A 26602-nucleotide genomic window follows, 5' to 3' on the forward strand; every position below is an offset into this window, starting at 1 on the left:
CTGTGAGCCACAACTACTGAGCCTGTGCGTCTGGAGCCTGTGCTCCGCAACAGGAGAGGCCGCAATAGTGAGAGACCCGCGCACCATGATGAAGAGTGGCCCCCACTCACCACAACTAGAGAAAGCCCTCACACAGAAACGAAGACCCAACACAGCAAAAATAAATAAATTAATTAATAAACTCCTACCCCCAACATCAAAAAAAAAAAAGATGATAGAAAAGTCCAAGCACATTTTGCATGGCAGATTCTGTAAGGAGCCTTTTGGAGCCCTCCAGTGTGAACACAAGAACCACCGAGAGTGTTCTTATACAACACTGGTTACAGCCACCCTACTGAAGTGTGTATGATAGCTCACTATAGTGATACTGGACCATTCTGGAACTCAGCCATCCAGTCATCTTAACTCGTCAAACCACCGAGCTCTAAGAACAAAAGACCAGTGTATATAACACATACAGATGAGCATCAAAGAGTTACCAATGTGAGATCTCAGGTCTTATTTTACATAGATCCAGTGAACATCCTTCGGCTCTGCTTAGCAGTCTTCTCAAAGGAACATTCTGTCCCCCACCCTAGCCCAAGGCTGAGTTAGAAGTACCAACTTTCTATTTCCAGAGTAACGCTCAGAATAATTGCCTGTTAGTTCGGTTCCATATCTGCCTCTTCCACAAAGTCCAGAGCTCCTTGAGGACAAGAACTATGTATTATATATCTTTGTATCCCCAGCATTTTACAGTGTTTGACATACGTTAAACATCAATATTTATTCAATGACCAAAGTTGTTTTTTGCCTTTGAAGGAACAGTAGATTTTTAAGTAGCATATTCAAAAGGAGAGAAAGTGGTTTGAAACAGGCACACAACAACAATAAATAATAGTATGCCAGGTGACAAAAATGGTATGAGAAAGACTGAAAACAGTCTGGGATAACTTCATTTTGGAGGGAAAAAACATAGAGTACTTGAACAGTTTCTAAACACATTGCTGAATGCTAGCACAGTACTATAGTTTATGTTAATTTTGTTGACTTAGGGCCATCAAATAAAGATTGAAATATTTTCTGAATATTTTGTTTAAAGATGTAGTCAAGTATGTAATGCATTTTGTAAAGATTTACTTGTTAAATTGTTTTAGAAAGAAAACGTCTGGTTTTTAATAGAATAGGTCCTTAGCTATCTCAAATAATTCAGTTCTGAGGGTTCTACATAGCCAAGGTCTTACTGTGTGAGGGTAGTATAAGTATGTCTGGACCTTCTTGATTTATTGGTGAGTAGTGGTCATTCAATCTACCTAATAAGCATCTCACACTGTGCAGGTACTCTGCGGATAGAAACACACACGCACGCACACACACACACACACACACGATCAGAAGACAAGGTTAGAGCCATCAAAGACTCAATGTTTCCAGATACAGGAAGTTTTTTTCGTGTTTTTAATCAGAAGTCCTGGGATAATGTTATTACAACTTCATCACCTAGTCCTCTACCCTTATGCAGGCATGCAGTGTTCATCAAGCATTGAGTACCCCTGTGGACCAGGCTCTATGCTGGGTGCTGGATGATGGATGATGGAGGCACAGTGAGTGCTTGTAGGCTAGAGGAGGCCAGACCCTGGAGGACCATGTCTCCACAAGGCTTCTGTCTCTTTGCAGAATAAGTATAGGGAAGATTTTCTCCCATTAGAGGCAAATATGTCTTTTTTCTTCCTAATGTTAAACAGTTTATGAGAAACAAAAAGATTCATAAATCTTCAATCCTAAATTAAAGCATGTTTTAAATAGCTAAAAATGTAAGACTTATACAAGCCTCTCTTCTGTTCTTGACTAGAGTTCCCCATCATCAGCTTGCTTGTAAATAAAAGGGAACAGGTAATCTGAGATCTTGCTTCACTCATCCTTTTGGGTTACCGAGGTTTGTATGTGACTGGGCTTTGGACAGTCCTTCATGGCTTGACAGATGGCCTCCCTCCAGCAAAGGACAGGGAACCATGAAGATTGAATACTGCTTCGTTATAGTTTCCCAGATCACAGCTGAGAAAAGAAAGAATGTGCTCAGCTCCACTCCTCAGTAGAGCCGGATGCCCAGTAAAGCAAAAACTGTATACCTGTAAAGTTGCCAAGGCAACGTCAAGGGTAGAGGGAAGGGTAGACAGAATGATTTATGAAGGTTTCTTGCCATAAGAACGGGTCTAAAAATATACTTCCATGTCTTTTTCCTCTCAAGGATAAATGCCACAGGATTTATCCAGGGAATTGTGATGCATAAAGCTTGAGACCTTATCAGAGCTCAAGGAGACCAGGGGTAAAGGGCAAGGAGAAGGGAAACAGAAGCAACAAATGAGAAAATGTGCTCCTGGTGTGCTTTTAATCTTCTGTTGAACTGATGCAGTTTTGCAGATGTAAAACTGACTCTTTTGGGAAAAATGCAAATGTTGTATATTCAAAGTGTGCCTATTTTTTTTTTAAAAGGCCATTTACTGGGGTAAAATGAAGATACTTAGTTTCCGTATTTAAAAAAAATTTCCTCTGAGCTTCTACTTTAATATTAGTGGATTTGCAAAGGCAATCACAGATCAGCATGTGGAATAACATGCTGTCATGGCAGCAGAGTTTGAAGTTGCATTTTATTTATGAACAGTTTAGAAAGACGCTCTTGGAGCAGATAGAGTTGGCTTATCTTAACACCCTTTCTGGGCTCACTGCAGTTAGCTGGAGTTATTGGTTGTCCACCTGGATTTTCACTTTCATGAATTATACATGATTCTATCAGTTTCATATTGTTGCATAACAAATGATCACGGATATAGCAGCTTAAAACAGCACACATTGATTATCTCACATCTTCTGTGGGTCAGGAGTACAGGCACAGTTTAGCTGGGTCTCACTAGGTTGTAATCAAGGTGTCTGTCAGGCTTCAGGCTCAACTGAGGGAGAGTCTACTTCCAAGTTCACTTAGGCTGGAGACTCAGGTTGGGACTATTGACCTAAATGATCATCAGCTAAATGAAATGAAGGAAAAGTAAAATTAAACAAGATAAACATTTCCTTTCCCTGGGATGCTTATTATCTACCTCTCTGGTAGAAGTTGTCAACTCCTTGGGAAAATAAATTGCACCTCACTGTGAGGGTTGAGGGAATGCCTGTTTCATGTGAGCCTCAGAACCACTCTGGGAAGGTGTGGGACTTTCCCAGGGCCACCATGCTGCAGTTGGTTTCACATTTAGAGACGAAGTCTCCTAACCCTGCTCTCCTTCCCAGGCATAATGCTTTTACACAAAATCTCTTTATTATTATTATTATTTTTCATCCAGCTTAAATAGACGTAGTTTCTTTAACCTTTCTTCCTAGGGACTTTAGTCCTAATCTTTTCAGTGATTGCTAATTGTTATAACTTTCTGATTTTTTTCTACTTCCCGTGCCCTATTTTAGCAAGGTGTTAAATGGAACACAGGACAAAGCAGACCCATATTTTTGGGTGCTGTAGACTTTATCACACTGCATATTCAGCTCTGTCTAGTCAGTACCTCCAAGTCTTTTTTTTTTTTTTTTTATTTTTTTTTTTTGTGGTATGCGGGCCTCTCACTGTTGTGGCTTCTCCCGTTGCGGAGCACAGGCTCCGGACGCGCAGGCTCAGCGGCCATGGCTCACGGGCCCAGCCGCTCCGCGGCATGCGGGATCTTCCCGGACCGGGGCACGAACCCGTGTCCCCTGCATTGGCAGGCGGACTCTAAACCACTGCGCCACCAGGGAAGCCCTTCCAAGTCTTTGATGCTGCCTTAACCTCTTTCTTTTTTCTTTTAATTTTTTTTTCTATTTTTTTATTGTATTTATTTATTTATTTTTGGCTGTGTTGGGTCTTTGTTGCTGCGCGTGGGCTTTTTCTAGTTGCAGCGAGCGGGGGTTACTCTTTGTTGCGGTGCGCGGGCTTCTCATTGCGGTGGCTTCTCCTGTTGTGGAGCACCAGATCTAGGTGCATGGGTTTCAGTAGTTGTGGTGCATGGGCTCAGTAGTTGTGACTCATAGGCTCTAGAGCACAGGCTCAGTAGTTGTGGCGCGCAGGCTTAGTTGTTCCGTGGCATGTGGGATCTTCCCGGACCAGGGCTCTAACCCGTGTCCCCTGCACTGGCAGGTGGATTCTTAACCACTGTGCCACCAGGGAAGCCCAACCTCTTCTTTCAAGGGCTTGAATAAGGTGGAATATATCTTAAGGAGTCAAACACTTCTTAAGCGTTATGTGCTCACTCTGTTTTACAGAACATCTTTTCCAGGAGTCTAATTTGGGAATTGTTTGTGCTCTGAAGGATACGGGAGGAGGCTCTTACTGTCACGAGGGCCAGAAACAGGGCTGGCTCCTCACAGACAGGGCCTCACAGGGCCATTCCGAGTGCCTCCTCATTAAGCCCTCCGGTATTCTAGTTCCCTGCTCACAGGAGTGATTCTTCACTTTCCACAGTTGACCTGTTGTACTATATTCTTCCGTCCTCTCTTCTGTGATCCAGAGGGGTCACTGAGTTTTCAATCCATTAACCCACCCCTCCTACCTAGTTTCTTCTCAGACCTGTACTTAATTTCTTCCTGTTTACTCATTAATTAAATGCGAAGACTGTACCAAGTTAAAGTTCAGCATCTTCAGAACGCCTGATGACACAGTCCCTAAGGCTGCCCTTGAATAACTGATGCAGTATTCTTTGAGCAGTGACCTGTTAGAGTGCCCATCTGGATCGGATGAAAAGCCTTCTGACTTATTAATTTTTGTTTCCAGGTTGATATAGGACATTGTATAATTTATTTTTACCAAAGCTAGATTAGTCTTTCCTGTTTGTTTTTGAATTTGTTTTTCCTTAGCCCCAGCACCTGTGGAGATAGTATCGATATGTCTATAGATGTCAGGAATATCCACTTTATGTTTCAAACCACACACCCCACAGTTTTCTGATCTAATTTTTAGGTACTTCATAAGGCCCTCATATATTTTCAAAAATAATTGCTAGTGACCCTGATGAAACTAGGCCAGGTATTCCTAGGTTTAAGGTAGTCCGGTTTGCAATGTGCAGCACTCCTAATTTAACGGGGGAATCTTTAACTAGATGCTCCCCTTTGGGGTGGCTTCTTGCCCTTCCACCCTGGGACTACACACACTGATGATAAGATCCCAGTGGACTTATCTTTTTTTTTTTTTTTTTTTGGTGGTACGCGGGCCTCCCACCGCCGTGGCCCCTCCCGCTGCAGAGCACAGGCTCTGGACGGGCAGGCTCAGCGGCCATGGCTCACGGGCCCAGCTGCTCCGCGGCACGTGGGATCTTCCCGGACCGGGGCACGAACCCACGTCCCCCGCATCAGCAGGCGGACTCTCAACCACTGTGCCACAAGGGAAGCCCCAGTGGACTTATCTTTAACAGTCAGTGATAAAAATAAGTACAGTGTTAAAAACATCCATCTTTCAGTATCACTTATTTAGAGCTTCCTCTCCTTTTCTAATGAAAGACTACTGCTTTCCTTTTGCTATTTTGTTCCTTAATGCTTTTCAGCAGCGTTCTCATGTTGCACCCTTGATGCCATGAGCCTGAGCTCTGGAGGCTGGATGACCGGTGTTCAGCTCTTTGCCCAGCCTCCACCTGTGAAATAAGATGAATAATAATGTTGACCTCACAGAGCTGAAGTGAGCATTAAGTTCTCTAATTTGTAAAATTGCTTTGTTATAAACTTTAAACACATAGCTAGATAGATTCAAATGGCAAGTACTGATTGTTGATATTTGTGCTCGGAATTGCTAAATGCCATGTCTTAATGATGTTAGCCAGAATGCCCAGTAAGACTGTAAAATTAATAGGTTATTAAATGAACACCTCCCACTCTCTAAATGTTTTCTATTTCTACTTTTCTCATTCTCTGTTTGTGTCTCTATTTCTTTTAATGCCCACCATTCTCTTTCCCAACTTTGGTAGCTTTCTATAACTGGATATAGTAGGGAAGCATGTTTTAATTTTTGTATTACCTATGGTAGCTATATAATCTTAAGTAAAACTAAAGGTATAGAATGTTTATCTTTTTAAAAAACTCACATAGTTTCTTTTTTTTTACTTGTCAATTCATTCTATAATCTTTTGTCCCCAGTTGATCAGCAATTTTCAGTAGAAAATCTTTTTTCCTCTATTGCTTGATGCTTTTGTTGCTGGGGAGTTAGCAGGGCGACCAAAGCACTTCAAATTCAGGCAAGTCTTTTCCTCTTTCTTTTAGAAATGGATTTTGTTGAATTCTATGTTCAGTTTGTCCCCAGAAACTTACTGAGAAGTATATGGTACAGGGCTTCCCTGGTGGCGCAGTGGTTGAGAGTCCGCCTGCCGATGCAGGGGACGAGGGTTCGTGCCCCGGTCTGGGAAGATCCCACATGCCGCGGAGCGGCTGGGCCCGTGAGCCATGGCCGCTGAACCTGCGTGTCCGGAGCCTGTGCTCCGCATCGGGAGAGGCCACAACAGTGGGAGGCCTGCGTACCCCCCCCAAAAAAAAGTATATGGTACAGATATGAATGTTCATAAATACAGAATGACAAAGTGATACTCTATTTTGGTGACTTTTTAAAAATAATGGAAAACGTGGGATCATTCATAGCATTAGTAGGGGAATTTTGAGAATTTTAGGCACCTCAGAATCAGACTGTCAATTACAAGCTTTAGGTTTGTTGTTTTAATGGCCAAGCATAACCACCTCAGCTCAACTGTACCTCCTCTTGCCTCACAGCCGTAGGCTGACTGCTTCTTCTGTGCTTTTCTCTACCTCCCTGAAAGAGTCCACTTAGTCAAGTTGTGACTATTGACTGAGCACTTTGTGTTAGTCCAGATTTGTGATTGCAAATGACAGACCATGAGTCGCGGCAAACCAATCCATTTAAAGTGGGCGTTGCGGGGAGAAGGCTTACTGAGAGCATGCCCAGTAACCAGGAAGGATGGAGTTAGTGCATCCTTCCCCATTTGTGCCTTTGCGAAGGGTCCACAGCCCAAGCTCCTTCCCTCTTCAGCCCGTGGGACCAGCTGTTAAGGCTGCGTGCTGTTTCCTCAGGACCTCAAAGCAGGCCCCGTCCTTCGCTCACATTGCTCTCCTTTCCTCCTCCTGCCCACCTTGGTCTGGTTAACTCCTGCTTACTCTCCCAGACATCTTCCTGACTCCCAGCCTGAGATGCACACCTTTTATGTGTTTTCATAAAATTCCGTGCACAGGACCCTTCTATGCACTTATCAAAACTGTCTGGTGATTGCTTGTTTACTTGTCTGTTTCCCAGCTAGACTTTGGCCTTCTAGAGGGTGGGAGCTGTGTCTGTATCATGCTTCCATTCTTTGTCCACAGTCTCATTCATAAACAGAGAGAAGCATTTGTTGAATGAGTGAGCATAGGATCTTTGTTCACGTTGGTGACTTTGCTTTCTGGGCTGATCTCTGTTCATGCTGGTGACTTTGCTTTGACAAATACAAAAGCCTTTTCCCCTAATGACATAAAAGTCCTACTTCTTTTTTTTTCTTTTTTTGGCAGTACGCAGGCCTCTCACTGTTGTGGCCTCTCCCGTTGCGGAGTGCAGGCTCCGGACACGCAGTCCCAGTGTCCATGGCTCACAGGGCCAGCCGCTCCGCGGCATGTGGGATCTTCCCGGACCGGGGCACGAACCCGTGTCCCCTGCATCGGCAGGCAGACTCTCAACCACTGCGCCACCAGGGAAGCCCAAAAGTCCTACTTCGAATGTTCTTCATTTTAAAACAGGACTGGATATGATCCCCTTCCACAAACATATTCAGTAAAGAAATGTGAATATGCATGCAAAAAACCCTTTAGGTCAGTTGTTGTTTTGGTAGTAGTCAAAGTTTTGTGCAATTTCTAGATATAAAGAATGACTTAAAATATACTTATAAAATGTATAAGTGACCTTCCTTAATGGGCAACCAGATCAACTGTGTAGTTGATATGAACAGTGTCAGGAGCAGGTCAGGAAGGTGTCTGACAATACACATTCATTTTTAGTGGCTTATTTTTCATCTTTTCTACATTGAATACAATTATTTTTATTATTATTATTATTTTTGCGGTATGCGGGCCTCTCACTGCCGTGGCCTCTCCTGTTGCGGAGCACAGGCTCCGGACGTGCAGGTTCAGCGGCCATGGCTCACGGGCCCAGCTGCTCTGCAGCGATGTGGGATCTTCCTGGACCGGGGCACGAACCCGCATCCCCTGCATCGGCAGGCGGACTCCCAACCACTGCGCCACCAGGGAAGCCCGAATACAGTTATTTTGATGAGCAGTCTGACAACCTTGTAAGTTAGCTGAAAAAATTTTACTGATATATGCTAACTTATATGCTAACTCGTCCTTTCTTTTTCAGGGATAAACATAGTGTTAGAATCTTTAATAACTTTAATGTAGTTATTTTTCATTTGTTCTAAGGTTGAAATATGCTTGTTGGCTCATCAAAGACTCTGATGTGAGAGTCCCACAAAACATATTAGGGTACCTTCCGTTCCTCTCTAACAGTTTAATAACCAGCTTTGATTTGACTCCTCAGTGGCTGTAAATCCATGAAAATCATTCACAACAATAGCTTTGGGAGGCAGAAACAAAAAGCTGCTCTTTCTTCTTGTCTGTAGTTGTTTTCTTTTAGGATATATAACTTGAATCTAGTATTCCGAGCCTGTGTACTGCTGAACCATTTTAGTGGCCCTTGGCTATGATTCTAATAATTCTTGTCATCAGAAACAAATGATTTCATCAGAAAGGAAAATGAGAGCTGGTTTTACTGATGACATACTCATGCATTCTCTGTTCTTCTCCCTCTCTCTTGTTTTTCAGTGAGCATGTTTTTGAACACATTAACACCGAAGTTCTACGTGGCCCTGACAGGCACTTCCTCACTAATATCAGGGCTTATTTTGGTAAGTGGTGGAATCCTTCCTATTTAAAAACATGCTGATTACTAATATATATGTTATATATGTACAGGAAGAAATTCTGGAAGAGTATACACCAGCACCTTACAGTGACTGCGTGTGTGTATATGTTGGATAGGCGACTGATAGAGGCCTTTCACTATCCAGGTTTTATGTTTTTAAAATATTGGAAAAAAGATTTTTTTAAACAATTATATACTGCTTTTGTTGAAGGAAAAAACAAAATGGAAAATAAAGGAAGACATAATTCTGTGTCAAATTCTAATGTCTAAGATACTATAAAGTAAGTGTGACTCAGTTAAACTAAAATGTTTTTCATTACCCTTTTCAAAATGGATTATTGGACATAATCAAGATCAGTAGAAATATAGCTCAGTTTCTTTAAATATATTGACATGGATGTGGCAGTTCTAAGCTTTTTCCCCCTTCATCTCCTTTTCTTTTAAAATTTACATATGTTTCCCTATTGCTTCCTTGAAAAAACATCCCCAGTAGGCAAAAAGCAATATGATAATCACCCCTAAGGCTCCATGGCCTTATGCGCTAAAATAGTTATAGATGTAATAAGTTATAACACCTGCAGCAGTTTTCTTTAATTTAAGTGACCTTAGAGGGGGCCATCTAAACTAATGGAATCACTCTAATAATTAAATTTATATTAAGGACCTTTAAGGAGAAAGAGGTTTTAGAAACCTTTTTTACCCTCTGTACATAATGCTGTGATTACTAATTATTATAGAGACATGGACAAGAAACAGTACAATGAGGTAACTGCTAGTGCTGTTTCCATTTTACTAATACATAAGCTGGATAGGAAGTAACCTATCTTAGGTCACATAGCTGGCAAGTGGCAGAGCAGGATTTCAACCCAGGCTGGCTTGCACCAGAGCCTGTGCTTTTATCACTCACTTCACTGCCTCTCTGGTTAAGTTCTCAGCTGTTTTTCCAGCTTGCTGAACAAATGGCGAGTCTGGATTTTATTCTAGTAGTATCTTGGTGTGGGTTCACTAGGCTATAAATTAATTACCAGAATGCAGGGTGAGCTAAGCCTAACAGTCATTTTCCCTTCTCACTTAGAGATGGTGATGTCCCATCTCCTTGCTTCTCTTCTTCTCCAAATAAAGGGGTTTCCTTAGACCATGACCACCTTTGCAGATCCAGGCTTGTGAGGCTTTCTCCCTGTGTGTGGAGTGCAGCTGCTGAAGCCTGATGATCACTGCTGTGTTGTTTTATGATATATTTGCCTTGCTGCATTCCTAGGAAGCAGAGGATACTCCTGACTAATGAAAAACTTTGAGCAAAGGAAAACCTCTGATGTGTGAAGATTTTGAAAGCCTTTCTCAAAAATGCTTGGTCTGTCATATATACACTACCAAATATAAAATGGATGGCTAGTGGGAAGCTGCTGCATAGTACAGGGAGATAAGCTCGATGCTTTGTGACGACCTAGAAGAGTGGGAGGGAGGCTCAAGAGGGAGGGAATATGGGGCTATACATATACATATACCTGATTCACTTTGTTGTACAGCAGAAACTAACACAACATTGTAAAGCAATTATACTCCAATAAAGATGTAAAAAAATAAAAATATAGTGTAAAGAACACTAAATCACCTCTAAAAAAATTAAAAAATAGAAAAATAAAAAAGTGGATATATGTATATGTATAACTGATTCACTTTGCTGTACAGCAGAAACTAACACAACACTTTATTTAATTCTATTTCATTTTTAAAAAAAATTTTATTTATTATTATTATTTTTTAACATCTTTATTGGAGTATAATTGCTTTACAAAAGTGTGTTAGTTTCTGCTTTATAACAAAGTGAATCAGTTATACATATACATATGTTACCATATCTCTTCCCTCTTGCGTCTCCCTCCCTCCCACCCTCCCTATCCCACCCCTCTAGGTGGTCACAAAGCACCGAGCTGATCTCCCTGTGCTATGTGGCTGCTTCCCACTAGCTATCAACTTTACGTTTGGTAGTGTATATATGTCCATGCCACTCTCTCACTTAAACACAACACTTTAAATCAACTATACTCCAATAAAAATTTAAAAAATAATAATATATTAAAAAAAATTCTTGGTCTGTACCTAAGACAAAGTCACTACCATGTGGGAATAGCTCTTGATAGCTTTAGGCTCCTGCTTTAGAGATTGTTGACCCTGGTGGTATCCAGCCCTTGGGGACTCAGCTTTGCTAGCCCTTGAAATGCACCCAGGGCTGAGCTTTCTCTTCAGCCACTGTTCTTTTCTGCCAAGTGCATTTCATGGAGAGGCAGCATTGAGGTCAAGGGTCAGGTGCTTTGCAGAATAGCTGTGTGCGTAGAACCGCTTAGTGGTTTGTTTCCTGGCACCAGAGAGATAATTACCTAACTACTCTTCCCCTGAGCAATGTCAAGGGAGCCAGGCGGTGAATACTGAAAGTGCAGGGCTGGCCCTGAGGAATTTGTTTGGGGACCTCAGGATTCCTATGCTGGAGACTGAAATGGTCATGCAATGTGATGTCTTAGGCGAAGGGAGGTAAACACAAACAAACAAAAAACCCCCCTGCTATTTCCCCTATGAAGGAAAAATCAGTTAACTGAACAAACATACATAGAGATAAAATGTGTTTGGCAAATGCTGCTTTTACACTAACATGTTTAAAAATAAGTGAGGACTCAGAAGTGTGTATTTTACTAGATATCACTGCTAGTTCTTAATTTCACAAGCTGAAAGCCAGCAATGAGTTTGTTATGCCACCTACTTGTCATTCTTCCCTTACAGTTCCTGGGCCCATATCCCCTCCAGGCACCCCCTTCCCTTGCTTAACTTCCAGCTGCCCCCTCTGGCCACTTGGCACAAGCTTCCTCATCTCAGCCCAGTTCCAGCCACAGGAACTGCACCTGTTGTCACAGTCCAAACCTACCAATTTAATCTTTTATCTGCTGTAGGAAGGACATGCCCAGTCTGCTTGATGTAGCCTCTGTGGGCAATGTTTATTTCTGTGGAAAAAATTTCTGAGTTTTGTTTTTGCTCTTGAGAATGGTGAGGTGGATATGTGGAGAAAATGCTCCCCTTAATTTTCTCAAAATGTTGGTAGAATGGAGAAAATGCTGCTGTATTGACATTTATACGTAGATCCCTGTGTCCCCATTAACATGTGTATAGAAATGCTCCTACACCTACGTGTTACACATGCACGTTAAATACAGAGATATGGGAAAAAGCAGCCAAAGCAATATTTTTTAAAATGAGAATCAAGAATAAAAATAGAAAATTAGGGCTTCCCTGGTGGCGCAGTGGTGAAGAATCCGCCTGCCAATGCAGGGAACACGGGTTCAAGCCCTGGTCCAGGAAGATCCCACATGCCACGGAGCAACTAAGCCTATATACCACAACTACCGAGCCTGTGCTCTAGAAGCCGTGAGCCACAACTACTGAAGCTCGCGCGCCTAGAGCCTGTGCTCCACAACAAGAGGAGCCACCACAATGAGAAGCCCGCACACCACAAGGAAGAGTAGCCCCCGCTTGCCGCAACTAGAGGAAGCAGCAACAAAGACCCAATGCAGCCAAAAATAAAATAAATAAATTAAAAAAAAAATTAAAATAGTAAATAAAAGAATTAATTCAGGGATTAGGTGTAAAAGAATTGTTTTCAGAAAAGCAGTAGAAGAGATGACAATTAGATAGGAATCAGTTGTAATGAAAGGCCCTTTTATTGTGTTTTCCACTCTATGCCAGGTACTGTTTTGAGCACTTTGAATGTATTATTTCATTTAATTCTAAGTGAATTCTAATTCTGATTTCACTGAAATTTTAAGTGGTTGATATAACCAATGCCTTTATGCTCTGAGTATAAACAGCCACAGAATTTAAATAAATTGCCCAAGGATATATAGCAGACAGGTGGTGAGATTTGAATTTCGGTCTGTCTGACCATGCCCTCTATCCCCTCCTGTTCAAAAGTAAGGGAGTGGGAATAGAAGATTGTTATGGCTCCTTTCAACTCTTTTTCATTCATCTAAAGAACTTGACCTCCACTTGACCTGAAAACCATGCAGTTGCAGGGCTGGAGGAAGGAACCCTCAGAAGCCATCCAGTTTAAGCCAGCAAAGACCTAAGGAACAGGCACCCAGAAAGCTTATGACTTGCCTAGGTCACCTTGCTAGGTAAGGTATAGGGAAGGCTCAAATTTAAATTTCCACTGCTTTGTCCCAGCGTCATTCTGCCTCTCATGAACATGTTGACTAGGAAGATGGGTGGCAGCATTGTCTAGTGGTTGATGTATTCCTTTGAACAGACCCATAGAAATGGGTCAGGTAGATAAGAATGCAGAGAGGAGAGAAGGAAAAGAAAAAGAAAAAAAGAGAAAGGAAAGGGGGAGGGAGGGAGGGAGACTACAAATGTCTCTGGAGGGAACATTTTTTATTTTTCCAATCAGCCATGGATTAGGTCAGATTTGGTCAGTCTAGAACATGGACCATCACTTAACACGATTTATAATTTCATTTGTGACATTTATGGTCTTATCCTCTCTGTGATGGAAGCTTCACAAAGGCTGGGAACATATCTGTGTTTTTGTGTTCAACTGTATAATGTTTGGGTAGACTCTTAAGAAATATTTGTTGAATGCACACAGATCCAATGAGTGAATGAATTAACTGACTGTATCAGAATTATCTGGGGAGCTTGTTTAAAGTGATGGATTCTGAGTACCACCCCAGACCAACTGAATCAGAATCTCTAGGGCAAGGGCCTAGAGGAAAGCTGCCACCCAGGAGGAGCTGACAGAGCTTGGGGTGCCATGGCACAGGCTGGCATTTCCCACTTGTCAGTGGTCCCCATGACTTCACCCCAGGAGAGTGATCCTCCCGTCCAGGCCATAGTCATTAATGCTACAGTGGAAAATCTCATCCTGTGAACATGCAGACACTGAGGTGGGGATGGATCACTGGCTGTTGACCTTGAAGAGAACATCACTTCTCTGTCTCCTCTCTTTTCTTAAAGCCTTGGCAATAGGTGGCCAGGAAAGGGGGTGGAAGGACAGGAAGAGCAGTTCTTTACACAGCCCCCCTGAACTGGTTAGGGGACCAGATGACTGAGGGGTGATTGGCTGGGCCCAAGGCAGCAGGAGGCCAAGACCCACTCTGTAGCTCTTCGGTATTCCTAAACAAAACAGGCAGGAGGCAGGAGGAAAGAAAGGGGCGGGAGGGGGAGAGAGAGAAAGAAAGAAAGAAAGAAAGGAAAGAAGGAAAGAAGGGGGAGGGAGGGAGGGAGGAAGTTAGTTCTGTCATGAGGAATTGGGAGGGACTTTGAAAGGGTCAGTGGAATGGAGCAAAGGGTATACTTGCAAATTCTAAGAGGAAACTAAAAATGTTATGGATATTACTATAACCCATACCATTTGCCTTGGTTTATCTTCAAGCCTAGAAGATCCCCTCTTGTCAAAAAACTGTTTACCACTAGATATATTTCAAGACTTAGAGCAGGTGTCAGTTTGGCAGTCTATTTGGGAGTAGACTGCCAGAGTTTCATATTTCCTCTTCAGTCTCCACCATTGCTGTATCTATCCTGTGATATCATCATCTACTTTAATCCTTGGGAAACATAGCCAGTTTCAGGCTGTGACATCTTTGTGTTTCCCATGGGTTTAATGGAATTACATTGTGGAATTACAGTGGTGCTGCTATGTGGAAATTACAATGGTGCTGCTATGTGGAAATCTTGAAGCATTTTTGAGTATGTTATAGGATACAGGGGAGAGAAGTGTTTTATATATAGAACATGCAAGTCAAGAAGGGGAGGTCTTGTTGGATAGGAAGAATCTAGGCATCTTTATGAAAGATTCAGCTTTTAGGTCTGCAAGACAGATGGAAGCGCCTTGTTTGTTAACCCTTTGCCAGATTTTTGTTCCTTCCCTGCAGGTGAAGATGAGATAAATTTACACCCTTAGGCCAGCTGCAAACCTAGATCTCCACTCCCAGCCCACAGCCCCATTGCTCCTTGATCATCCTCTCTGTTTCTGTCATATAGTAATGGAGAGGGTTACGAGGTCTAGGTAACTGGGTTCTTGACAAATGAGTCTTTGTTTTAAATATGATCTGGGTCCTGAGTATAGCGTATGACCCTTCTGTCCTGCAAGGTATAGATCCAAACCATTTCTTTGACCCTCACATTCCCAATTCCATCCCTGCTTCCCTTATTCTCAGATAATAACCCTTACCTGCCTCTCCACTGAGATCAGTGTCACCTACATTTTATCCATTTGTTGCCTTCTTACCTGTAAAACAGCTCATCTCACACCCTATTTTCCAAAATAGAATATATTCTTCTGTTCATTCCTGCTTCCCTTTCATCCTTAGAGCAAGAAATGGTAAGGTACCTTTTTAAGGCAGGGTAAATGTTCTTCCTGGGCTCTTGGTGTCATGCCTCTTGGTGATTTGTACGCTTTTGCACTTTGGTTTCTCTCTTTCTACTAGATTCTTTCCTCTTCCACAAATATGTATAGGTCTCTCTTTTTTTATAGCAAACAAAATGTACACAAAACCTTTCATTGGTCCTGCTGTTTATTTAAACAACATCCCACTAAATCACCAGGCCAGCCCTTATCATCCATCCGTTCAACCTTTTAGCCATCTTTCCATTCAGTCTTCAAACCGTCCATCCTTCCATCCATCCATCCATCCATCCATCCATCCATCCATCCATCCAACATTAACTGAGTGACCTTATTTTACACATTAGGTAACTGCGCCCCAGAGAATCAAGAGTACCAACCAAGACATACAACTCAGCTATTTTGAAATATTTTAGGGCCTTTACCTTTCATCTAGATGGTAGGGTCATTGTTGACTTCCTGAATGACAAACCTAGTTTATGCTTTTTAGTTCTTACCTTACTTGATCTGTATAATTCTTGGGGTAGAGAGATTACACTTTTAAAGACTATGAAATGTGTAAATTTGTTTTAATTTTATGGTTATATGTCAGATTAAAAACTGTTTTGTTCCACTGTGGCAACTCCATCAAGCTACTAGCATGTCTAAGGGCTAGTTTTAAAATCTAAATTTGTTTATGAGAGCTTTGCTGTTTACACTGTAGGTTATGCACCAGGGAGAATAATTCAAAGTGACACCAAATATGTGCGTGTTAAATAACACCATCTGCCCATTTGGATCTGTGCAGCTCTTTAAAAATACTGTGAGGCTCTGGCCCAAATCCTGTCATGTTTCAGGATATGGGACAGATTATTATGCTAAGACCCCAGATTAGAAGATTTGGTTTGAAGTTTAAGAAGGCTTCACGTCCTTTCCTACTTCTTTTTAGTAGTTGTTCATTTAATTCATGTTAGAGTATCAGCCCCAGGGCATTGTGGACACTAGTATAAAGGACTGTGTTAGGAAAGAAGCCATCTACTGCTCTGATAGGACAGGCTTGAGAAGACCCTCCTTTGCCTCCCAAGCAGCTGCATGAATAACCCAGTCTTTACTGAGGTCTGTCATTTTTGCATTAGAAATACTGGGTGGAAGGTCTGTCTCCTGTTTTAATGCAAATACCCCATTAATATGAATCATTTATACCTTAGGATGTATTATCCAGTCCCATTTGATAGACTACTTCTGGATTAGTTTTGGTAGCTAAGAGAGCAAAAAGAGACAGTGGAGTTGGAGGGCTTTTGAAAGTGAAGATTTTAAAAGGGAAGCGATAGGCTACATCTGTCTGTTTAAATGAGCAAGAGAGTTATAAAAAGATGTCTTGTTTTAGGGCCCTAGTAAGATTAGTGGCTCAAGAGCTGGGGCTTCAGGCTAAATAGCTACTTAATTAGGTATGTGACTCTGGTCAGGTCACCACACCTTGACATGTAGCCCTCATTCCTCATCCCTAAATGAAACTGTTCATGGTCCTTTAGGGTCCCTTTTAGTGCTGACGTTCTCCGATTCTGCTAGAGAAACTGATAAGTCTGAAAGAGTCCCAAAGTGGTTTTTTTTGGGAGGGGGTTGTGAATTGGGAGCAACTTGTGAGAAGCATTGTGGGTCTGTGGCATGCACTGGTAGTAGCAGGGGTTACATCTGTGTTCTGTGGCCCTGGAGCACAGCCCATGCCTGGAATGGAGCATTTAATGCTGTGTAAATGAATGAATGAAGGCCTGGCAGATGCCTTAACAGCATAAAATAGAAAGCAGAGTAAAGGCTTGGGGCAAAGAAAACTCTACCCCACAAGTGATTGAGAGCCATTGCCAGTTCTGTGACCATTGTTCTGGGTCCTTTGGAGCCTTCCATCTCTTCTAATAAAGGCAAAGCCATGAATCTTTTTTGGGTGGTCAGGACCAAATGGTGAGCAGTCTCCTTTTTCACAATGATTACCACGGCTCTCAGCCAACCATTTAGTGACAAGATGCTGTACTATCCTGAATTGTAGACCAGCAAGAAGAGGGGTGCACCACAGCAGTATGTGAGGTGTGCTGACCATGTACAGCATCGATGTAATAAATGATAGCTTTGCTATTGCTTTTGGGAACCAACTATGCAGAAGGCACTGAACTAGGTCTTTTACATGGGGTTTGAATCTGGATGTTTTACATGAGTGTGAAATTGAGGACCCTCAAGGGTAAATAACAAATATGATTTCCACTTTACAGTTGAAAAAACTGATGTTAAAATATATTAAATAACTCACTTGAGGTTACAAATTCCCTTCTAGATCCATGGTTAGTAAATCTGCCATTCTTGAACTTTCTGCTTTCTTCAAGCAAGATCTTTTATTCCTAACATTCCAGACATTACAGACTGGTCCTGTCCGTTCTTAGCTTTCATATTGTATTCTCCCTGTCTTCTCAGTCAAATTACTTAAATGTTTTAACATGTGAAAATTCATATAGTCAAAAGGAATAGCCCCTTGGAATTAAATCAAGTTTTCCTGTTATAGGATTGCAAACATTTGGTTTGATTAACACTTCCTTCTGGTCATTTGTAGATGTTCTTTCTGTCCTTTTAAAGAAATTTTTGGTAGAGCAAAATATCAATTTTTAAATGATAGCCCAAAGGCCATTCCACAGAAGATAACAAAATCTTGTTTTTATGAAATAAGTAAGGATAAAGGTAATTAAGTCTATGTTATTTCCACATTCTATATTATATTACAAAAATATAGTATAGTTATCCTAGGAGACTCTGGGATATAGTTGATTCTTAAATTTCTTCTGTGTAGTGATTTGTGACTGCTTAAGGAACAAATCGCAAATCAGGGAAGCCAAGGAAAGGATGTGGGGAGAGCAGCTTCAAACAATGGTGGGAAAGTGTTCAGAGGGGGTTTGGGGGTAGGCGCAGGTAAAAAGATTGGGGGAGGTGGCTGGCTTTCCCCATGCTCAGGAGCCCTGATTTCAGTCTAGTCATGTGAGCATCGGTGCTTCTTTCCTTTTATTAATGAAAGTTATTTCTTTTCTCCCTTGCAAACAGCACATAACAAGTGGTAAGCTTGTGAGCTAGGAAACATTAATGGTGTACAACAGATGCTAGCATTTACAAAGCACACTCAGCAGGTGGGAAGCTACTGAATCTCTCAGCAGTTGGGTGCCCTCCGATACATGAAATAGGATGACTTTTATTCTTTCTGTAAAGCTGGATTTCTCTAGGGAGATACTTTTTTTAAAACAGAATATTGCTATCTTAAAAATGTATGCAGTTATGACTTTATCAGAATATAAAATGCCAAGAATTGGAATATTTCATAAGCCATACTTCTAAAACTGGCTTGTTGGTATTCATTTCTGGAATTGTTTTTTAGCTATGGTGATTTTATTATCAGAATATTATGTAAATTTGGAGGAAAATAACGAGCAGCTCTTAACAATGTTCTTTCACCAGGATTGTAGCTATAAATTTTCCTTAAAAACCAGTGTTAAGTGGACAAAACAGCATTGAGAAGTTAAAATGTAATTGGTATTTACTTTTATCAAACTTCTTAATTTTTAGAATTAAACCATTTTTTTGGAATAAAAATGTTTAAACCAGTGTTTAAGGTGGGTATAATTAGTAAATGCAACACAATTATGGGCACGTACAAAATCATAGCTGGTAACAAGGACCCTAATCACGCTTACTATCTTTCTGTTCTAGATATTTGAATGGTGGTATTTTCGCAAGTATGGAACATCTTTCATTGAACAAGTCTCAGTAAGCCACTTGCGCCCCCTTCTGGGAGGGGTTGACAACAACTCCTCCAACAATTCTAACTCCAGTAATGGGGACTCAGATTCCAACAGGCAAAGCGTCTCAGGTATGGAAAGTCCTTCAGTCTGCAGCATTATTTACTTACTCTTACTAAATTATTATTACTGTAAGACAATAAGAATGTTGTTATTTAAAGATTAGACTTCAAAGAAAAGTATGATTTATTTTCCCAAGAATTTGACAACTTCTACGAGAGAAGTAGAGTATAAGCATCCCAGGGAAAGGAAATGTTTATCTTGTTTAATTTTACTTTTTCTTCCATTTGATTTAGCTAATGATCATTTAGGTCAGTGGTTCCCACCTGAGTCTCCACCTCCTTGTCCTTAGTGTCTCAAACCTCATTAAATGTATCCATTCTCTTCCATGCTAATTGTAGAACCTTATGTCTAACTAGATCTGATAACATCACTCCTCTGCTTAAAAGTCTTGGTTGGTTCCCATTCCACTAAAGATAAAGCCCAGATTCCAGATTACTTAGCACAGTGTAAGCTGCTTCTATCTTGCCAACCTTGGTTTCTGTCACAATCTTGTTCCCCTCCTTTTCATTTCTTGAACGTGCCATGTTTTCTCATGACCCAGAAGTCTGTCTTCCCTCCTCCGTGCTTGCTCATCTTTCACAACCTAACTCAAATGTGACCTCCTGGGAAGCCCTCTCTGATAGGTTGTACAATATTCCTCCACCTTTGTTGACTCATTTTTTTTTTTTTTTTTTGCGGTACGCGGGCCTCTCGCTGTTGCGGCCTCTCCCGTTGCGGAGCACAGGCTCCGGACGCGCAGGCTCAGCGGCCATGGCTCACAGGCCCAGCCGCTCCGCGGCATGTGGGATCTTCGCGGACCAGGGCACGAACCTGTGTCCACTGCATCGGCAGGCGGACTCTCAACCACTGTGCCACCAGGGAAGCCCAACTCATATATTTTTACCTTTAGCAACATTTATTAAATTGTACCGAAATTTTTAAGCTTACTGCTTTACTGTAATATCTCTAGCATTTTGCATAGTGTCTACTATATCACTGAAACTCAGTGAATGAATGAATGAGGACATACATGGCCTGTAATTTCTCTACTCATGAAAGAAGAGGGATGAATATAATTTCCTAGCTTGATCTCTTCATCATCTCAGTAATCATTTCCTAACTCTCTAATATGAACCTGGCCTTATACAGGTTCTTATGAATATTATGATTTAAAAAAAATGTCAAAGTCCTTGTCCCCATCGAACTCTTGTGTCTACTGAAGGGAGACAGAGTGTTAAGTGCTCTCATTATGTAAGGGAAACATGCAATACTTTGGAGTACAAAGGAGGGCTTCCTGATCCAAACTGGGGGAAGAAGTTTGCTTCTTGAAGGAGAGGGTACCACTTCTGAGACTTGAAGGATGAAGAGGGAGAGATTAAAGAACTAAGTTAGATCTTTTTTCTTTCCTCCCTAGAATAACTCAGTTCATATTTCATAACTGTCTAGCCAGGTGATAGGCATCAAGGAGCGTTGTATATATATTTTATTCCTGATGTTGATTCAATGCTCTTTTAATATAATAGAACCTTTGCCAGCCGGCCATGAGTGGTAATGGGCACCTCTGAGTACGCATTTATTTCATTCTAAAGGGTACACGTGTGAGAGATGGCACCATTCAGGTAGCAAAATTGTCTGGGACTTTATAAACTCATCTACTTTGTGAAAGAAACAGAAAGAGATCTGAGCAAAGTGAAATATTACTTCAACCAGGTACTCTAACACACGCGGCATATTATTCTAATGAGGAATCTTGGTCATTGTCACTATGGATAATTGCCTCACTTTGCATATGTTGGAAGACCCTACAGATTCACTGTGCTCTTGTCTGATCTGATTTACTGTAGTCTTTGTATGTCACAGAACATTGTAGAAAATTAACAGATTGAAAACAGAAAGCAACCTCATTTAAGGACATTTTTTATTGTGACATTTTTATTTTCATTAAAATTCTCGCTCTGCCCAATTTAACATCATTCCTTAATGCGATGAAGAGTTCATACTCTCCTTATTGTTGCTGTTACTTTGCTGACTCTCTGTGGTTGCCTTGAATAAGCCTTATGCATTATATAAATCTTGATCCTATTCTTAGTGCCGGTACAGCAGTTTTTAAAGGGAGAATCTCAGTCCTTTATAAAAATACATTCGACAATGATGATCATGGAACTTCCCAATTTTATTTGTACTGAGTTTTTACCCTGCTAAAACTAAGCTTTTGAATATTATTATTAATTCAATTTCACTAGTATTTGCTGAATGTCTACTACTATGCGTGCAATATTTCCATTCATTTCCTGTAACAGATACAGCATTTATGATCTGATCTCGTAACAGTGTTCAAATAATTAGATTTAGGAAAATAGAAATGATCTTGTCCAAGTATATTTAGGGCTCAATCTGCCTACTTCTCCTTGACATCTGGGTTTCTAATATTTGGCTAACTCAGCTCAACAAACATGTATGTTGGTATGGAAGTGCCAGGTACCATGGGACTAATACCATTTCCCACTTCTCTTTTCTTGTGGTGATTTTTATTTTTGAATAAGAAAAATACTATAAAAGTACATTCTCTCTGTTTATCTCTACCCTTAATCACTTTCTATTTCATAGTCTAGTTTCAGCTAAGTATAAAGGAAAAAGAAGGTCCAAAGCTGAGGGTAATCAATACATTTTCTTAAAATAGAGGGATTTGTTTTAAAATTTATATTGCCTTAATAATGATAAAATGACTATTGCCTTAATAAAAGAAGCATCATAAGACAACTCTTTGCTGAATCTTACATGAAATAAAACATGGCTGGGCTTCCCTGGTGGCGCAGTGGTTGAGAGTCCGCCTGCCGATGCAGGGGACACGGGTTCGTGCCCCAGTCCGGGAAGATCCCACATGCCGCGGAGCGGCTGGGCCCGTGAGCCATGGCTGCTGAGCCTGCGCGTCCGGAGCCTGTGCTTCGCAACGGGAGAGACCACAACAATGAGAGGCCCACATACCGCAAAAAAAAAAAAAAAAAAAAAAAAACATGGCTAACCAAGTCCCATGGACATTTGCAAAGGCAATTAAATGGCATTTCTTATTTGAAAAAAATCATTGAAAAAGTTAAAAACAGACAGAAAATACTAGTTATAAACATTGGACTATATGAAAACTCATAGTGCAGCTCTTTCTTTAAAGAATCATTTGTTTTGATTAAAAGCTGAAAGACCTGGCCTACCTAAGAATAATTTGGGGTGGAGAAATGGGAAGGGAGAAAGTTGTAATTGTTACAGGAGACTACTCATATATTGTTTAACATTTGGATTTGTGCAAATTGGCCTGAGTGCAGACCCTCTCAAAACTTGCATTGATCTTTATCTGTGGGCCAGAAGAGAAATGTAGTTAATTATACAGCTTCTTTTTTAAAAAAAATATTTATTTATTTACTGGCTGTGTCAGGTCTTATTTGCGGCATGTGGGATTTTTTGTTGCGGTGCACAGGCTCCTCTCTAGTTGTGTCGCGCGGGCTCCAGAGCTCTTGGCCTCTGTAGCTGCGGCATGCGGGCTCTGTAGTTGTGGTGCATGGGCTCTCTAGTCGTGGTGCGCAGGCTTAGTTGTCCCGCAGCATGTGGGATCTTAGTTCCCCGACCAGGGATGGAACCAGCATCCCCTGCATTGCAAGATGGATTCTCAACCACTGGAACACCAGGGAAGTCCCACAGCTTCTTAATCTAGCCAAATTTCAGATTGTCTGTTTTAGGTTAACATTTATGAACATTTCACTGATCTCGATTTATTTGGGAGCTAAACTGCTATTTTTCTCACAAATATACAGTTTCTGATAAACCCTGCTGATATATTTTCCATGTCATCATGTTTCTTGCTGCCATTTCTTAATTCAACTTAACTTATGAACTGATGATGCACAGGGATTTAAAATGTGTCCAACTTCTCCCTGTCTTAAGGGAAGGGATTCTCAGGGTCCAGTAACATTCTGAATTTGGGTTCATGGGAACATCTGTTTGATAATTTTCCCTGTTCTCAAATAAGATGTCATAAAGACAAAGGTTTGCAGTGTTCACCTTCTTCAAGGTATTTACAAAAGTGCAGGGTGTTCCATCACATTAGAAGTATCCTTGTCAAAGTCAAGTTTAAATTCTCTGAGACACTTTAATAGCATCTTGCATAGAACTGGATCTTTAGACAAACTCTGGTTATAGTCACTTGGCTTCCTGTTGCAAATCATCTCATTTCAATCTCTATATAAGATAAATATATATCATATATATTTTTAACATCTTTATAGGAATATAATTGCTTTACAGTGTTGTGTTAGTTGCTGCTGTATAACAAAGTGAATCAGCTATATGTATACATATATCCCCATATCTCCTCCCTCTTGCGTCTCCCTCCCACCCTCCCTATCCCACCCCTCTAGGTGGTCACAGAGCACTGAGCTGATCTCCCTGTGCTATGTGGCTGCTTCCCACTAGCTATCTATTTTACATTTGGTAGTGTATATATGTCCATGCCACTCTCTCACTTTGTCCCAGCTTACCCTTCCCACTCCCTGTGTCCTCGAGTCCATTCTCTACATTTGTGTCTTTATTCCTGTCCTGCCACTAGGTTCCTCAGAATCTTTTTAAATTTTTTTAGATTCCATATATATGTGTTAGCATACAGTATTTGTTTTTCTCTTTCTGACTTACTTCACTCTGTATGACAGACTCTAGGTCCATCCACCTCACTACAAATAACTCTATTTCGTTTCTCTTTGTGGCTGAGTAATATTCCATTGTATATGTATGCCACGTCTTCTTTATCCATTCATCTGTCAGTGCATACTTAGGTTGCTTCCATGTCCTGGCTATGGTAAATAGAGCTGCAATGAACATTGTGGTACATGACTCTTTTTGAATTATGGTTTTCTCAGGGTACATGCCCAGTAGTGGGATTGCTGGGTCATATGGTAGTTCTATTTTTAGTTTTTTAAGGAACCTCCATACTCTTCTCCATAGTGACTGTATCAATTTACATTCCCACCAACAGTGCAAGGGGGTTCCCTTTTCTCCACACCCTCTCCAGCATTTATTGTTTGTAGGTTTTTTGATGATGGCCATTCTGACCGGTGTGAGCTGGTACCTCATTGTAATTTTGATTTGCATTTCTCTAATGATTAGTGATGTTGAGCATCCTTTCATGTGTTTGTTGGCAATCTGTATATCTTCTTTGGAGAAATGTCTATTTAGGTCTTCTGCCCATTTTTGGATTGAGTAGTTTGTTTTTTTGATATTGAGCTGCATGAGCTGCTTGTATATTTTGGAGATTAATCCTTTGTCAGTTGCTTCATTTGCAAATATTTTCTCCCATTATGGGGGTTGTCTTTTTGTCTTGTTTATGGCTTCCTTTACTGTGCAAAAGCTTTTAAGTTGCATTAGGTCCCATTTGTTTATTTTTGTTTTTATTTCCATTTCTCTAGGAGGTGTGTCAAAAACGACCCTGCTGTGATTTACATCAAAGAGTGTTCTGCCTATGTTTTCCTCTAAGAGTTTTATAGTGTCTGGCCTTACATTTAGGTCTTTAATCTATTTTGAGTTTATTTTTGTGTATGGTGTTAGGGAGTGTTCTAATTTCATTCCCCTACATGTAGCTGTCCAGTTTTCCCAGCACCACTTAATTGAAGGGCCATCTTTTCTCCATTGTATATTCTTGCCTCCTTTTCAAAAATAAGGTGACCATATGTGCGTGGGTTTATCTCTGGGCTTTCCATCCTATTCCATTGATCTGTATTTCTGTTTCTGTGCCAGTACTATACTGTGTTGATTAAGGTAGCTTTGTCGTATAGTCTGAAGTCAGGGAGTCTGATTCCTCCAGCTCCGTTTTTCTTTCTCAAGATTGCTTTGGCTATTCGGGGTCTTTTATGTTTCCATACAAATTGTGAAATTTTTTGTTCTTGTTCTGTGAAAAATGCCATTGGTAGTTTGATAGGGATTGCACTGAATCTATAGATTGCTTTGGGTAGTAGAGTCATATTCACAATGTTGATTCTTCCAATCCAAGTGCATGGTATATCTCTCCATCTGTTTGTATCATCTTTAATTTTTTCCAGCAGAGTCTTATAGTTTTCTGCGTACAGGTCTTTTGTTTGCATAGGTAGGTTTATTCCTAGGTATTTTACTCTTTATGTTGCAATGGTAAATGGGAGTGTTTCCTTAATTTCTCTTTCAGATTTTTCACCATCAGTGTATAGGAATGCAAGAGATTTCAGAAGTGCATTAATTTTGTATCCTGATCCTTCACCAAATTCATTGATTAGCTCTAGTAGTTTTCTGGTGGCATCTTTAGGATTCTGTATGTATAGTATCATGTCATCTACAAACAATGACAGTTTTACTTCTTCTTTTCTGAGTTGGATTCCTTTTATTTCTTTTTCTTTTCTGATTTCTGTGGCTAAAACTTCCAACACTATGTTGAATAATAGTGGTGAGAGTGGGCAACCTTATCTTGTTCCTGATCTTAATGGAAATGGTTTCAATTTTTCACCATTTAGAACGATATTGACTGTGGGTTTGTCATATATGGCTTTTATTATGTTTAGGTATGTTCCCTCTATGCCCCCTTTCTGGAGAGTTTTTATCATAAATGGGTGTTGAATTTTGTCAAAAGCTTTTTCTGCATCTGTTGAGATGATCATATGGTTTTTCTCCTTCAGTTTGTTAATATGGTGTATTATATTAATTGATTTGCATATATTGAAGAATCCTTGCATTCCTGACATAAATCCCACTTGATCATGGTGTGTGATCCTTTTAATGTGCTGTTGGATTCTGTTTCCTAGTATTTTGTTGAGGATATTTGCATCTATGTTCATCAGTGATATTGGCCTGTAGTTTTTTTTGTGTGTGATATCTTTGTCTGGTTTTGGTATCAAGGTGATGGTGGCCTCGTAGAATGAGTTTGGGAGTGTTCCTCCCTCTGCTGTATTTTGGAAGAGTTTCAGAAGGATAGTCGTTAGCTCTTCACTAAATGTTTGACAGAATTACCTGTGAAGCCATCTGGTCCTGGGCTTTTGTTTGTTGGAAGATTTTTAATCACGGTTTCAGTATCAGTGCTTGTGATTGGTCTGTTTATATTTTCTATTTCTTCCTGGTTCAGTCTCGGAAGGTTGTGCTTTTCTAAGAATTTGTCCATTTCCTCCAGGTTGTCCATTTTATTGGTATAGAGTTGCTTGTAGTAATCTCTCCTGATCCTTTGTATTTCTGCAATGTCAGTTGTTACTTCTCCTTTTTCATTTCTAATTCTATTGATTTGTGTCTTCTCCCTTTTTTTCTTGATGAGTCTGGCTAATGGTTTATCAATTTTGTTTATCTTCTCAAAGAACCAGCTTTTAGTTTTATTGATCTTTGGTATTATTTCCTTCATTTGTTTTTCATTTATTTCTGATCTGATCTTTCTGATTTGTTTCC

General features: G+C 40.6%; 1 protein-coding gene across 5 annotated transcripts in view; it reads left to right on the forward strand.

Annotated features, from left to right (window-relative positions):
• ST7 (suppression of tumorigenicity 7) overlaps nucleotides 1–26602 on the forward strand; it is a 262181-nt gene that overhangs the window by 130508 nt on the left and 105071 nt on the right. For all 5 annotated transcript variants that reach the window (XM_081243542.1, XM_081243544.1, XM_081243541.1 and 2 more), the window contains exons 2-3: nucleotides 8833–8915; nucleotides 19038–19197. In XM_081243542.1, coding sequence (XP_081099668.1) covers nucleotides 8833–8915; nucleotides 19038–19197 — 243 coding nt within the window. The remainder of the gene's footprint in view (nucleotides 1–8832; nucleotides 8916–19037; nucleotides 19198–26602) is intronic.

The sequence above is a fragment of the Mesoplodon bidens genome (genome assembly GCF_964165515.1).
Source record: "Mesoplodon bidens genome assembly, chromosome: 9".
NCBI lineage: Eukaryota > Metazoa > Chordata > Mammalia > Artiodactyla > Ziphiidae > Mesoplodon > Mesoplodon bidens.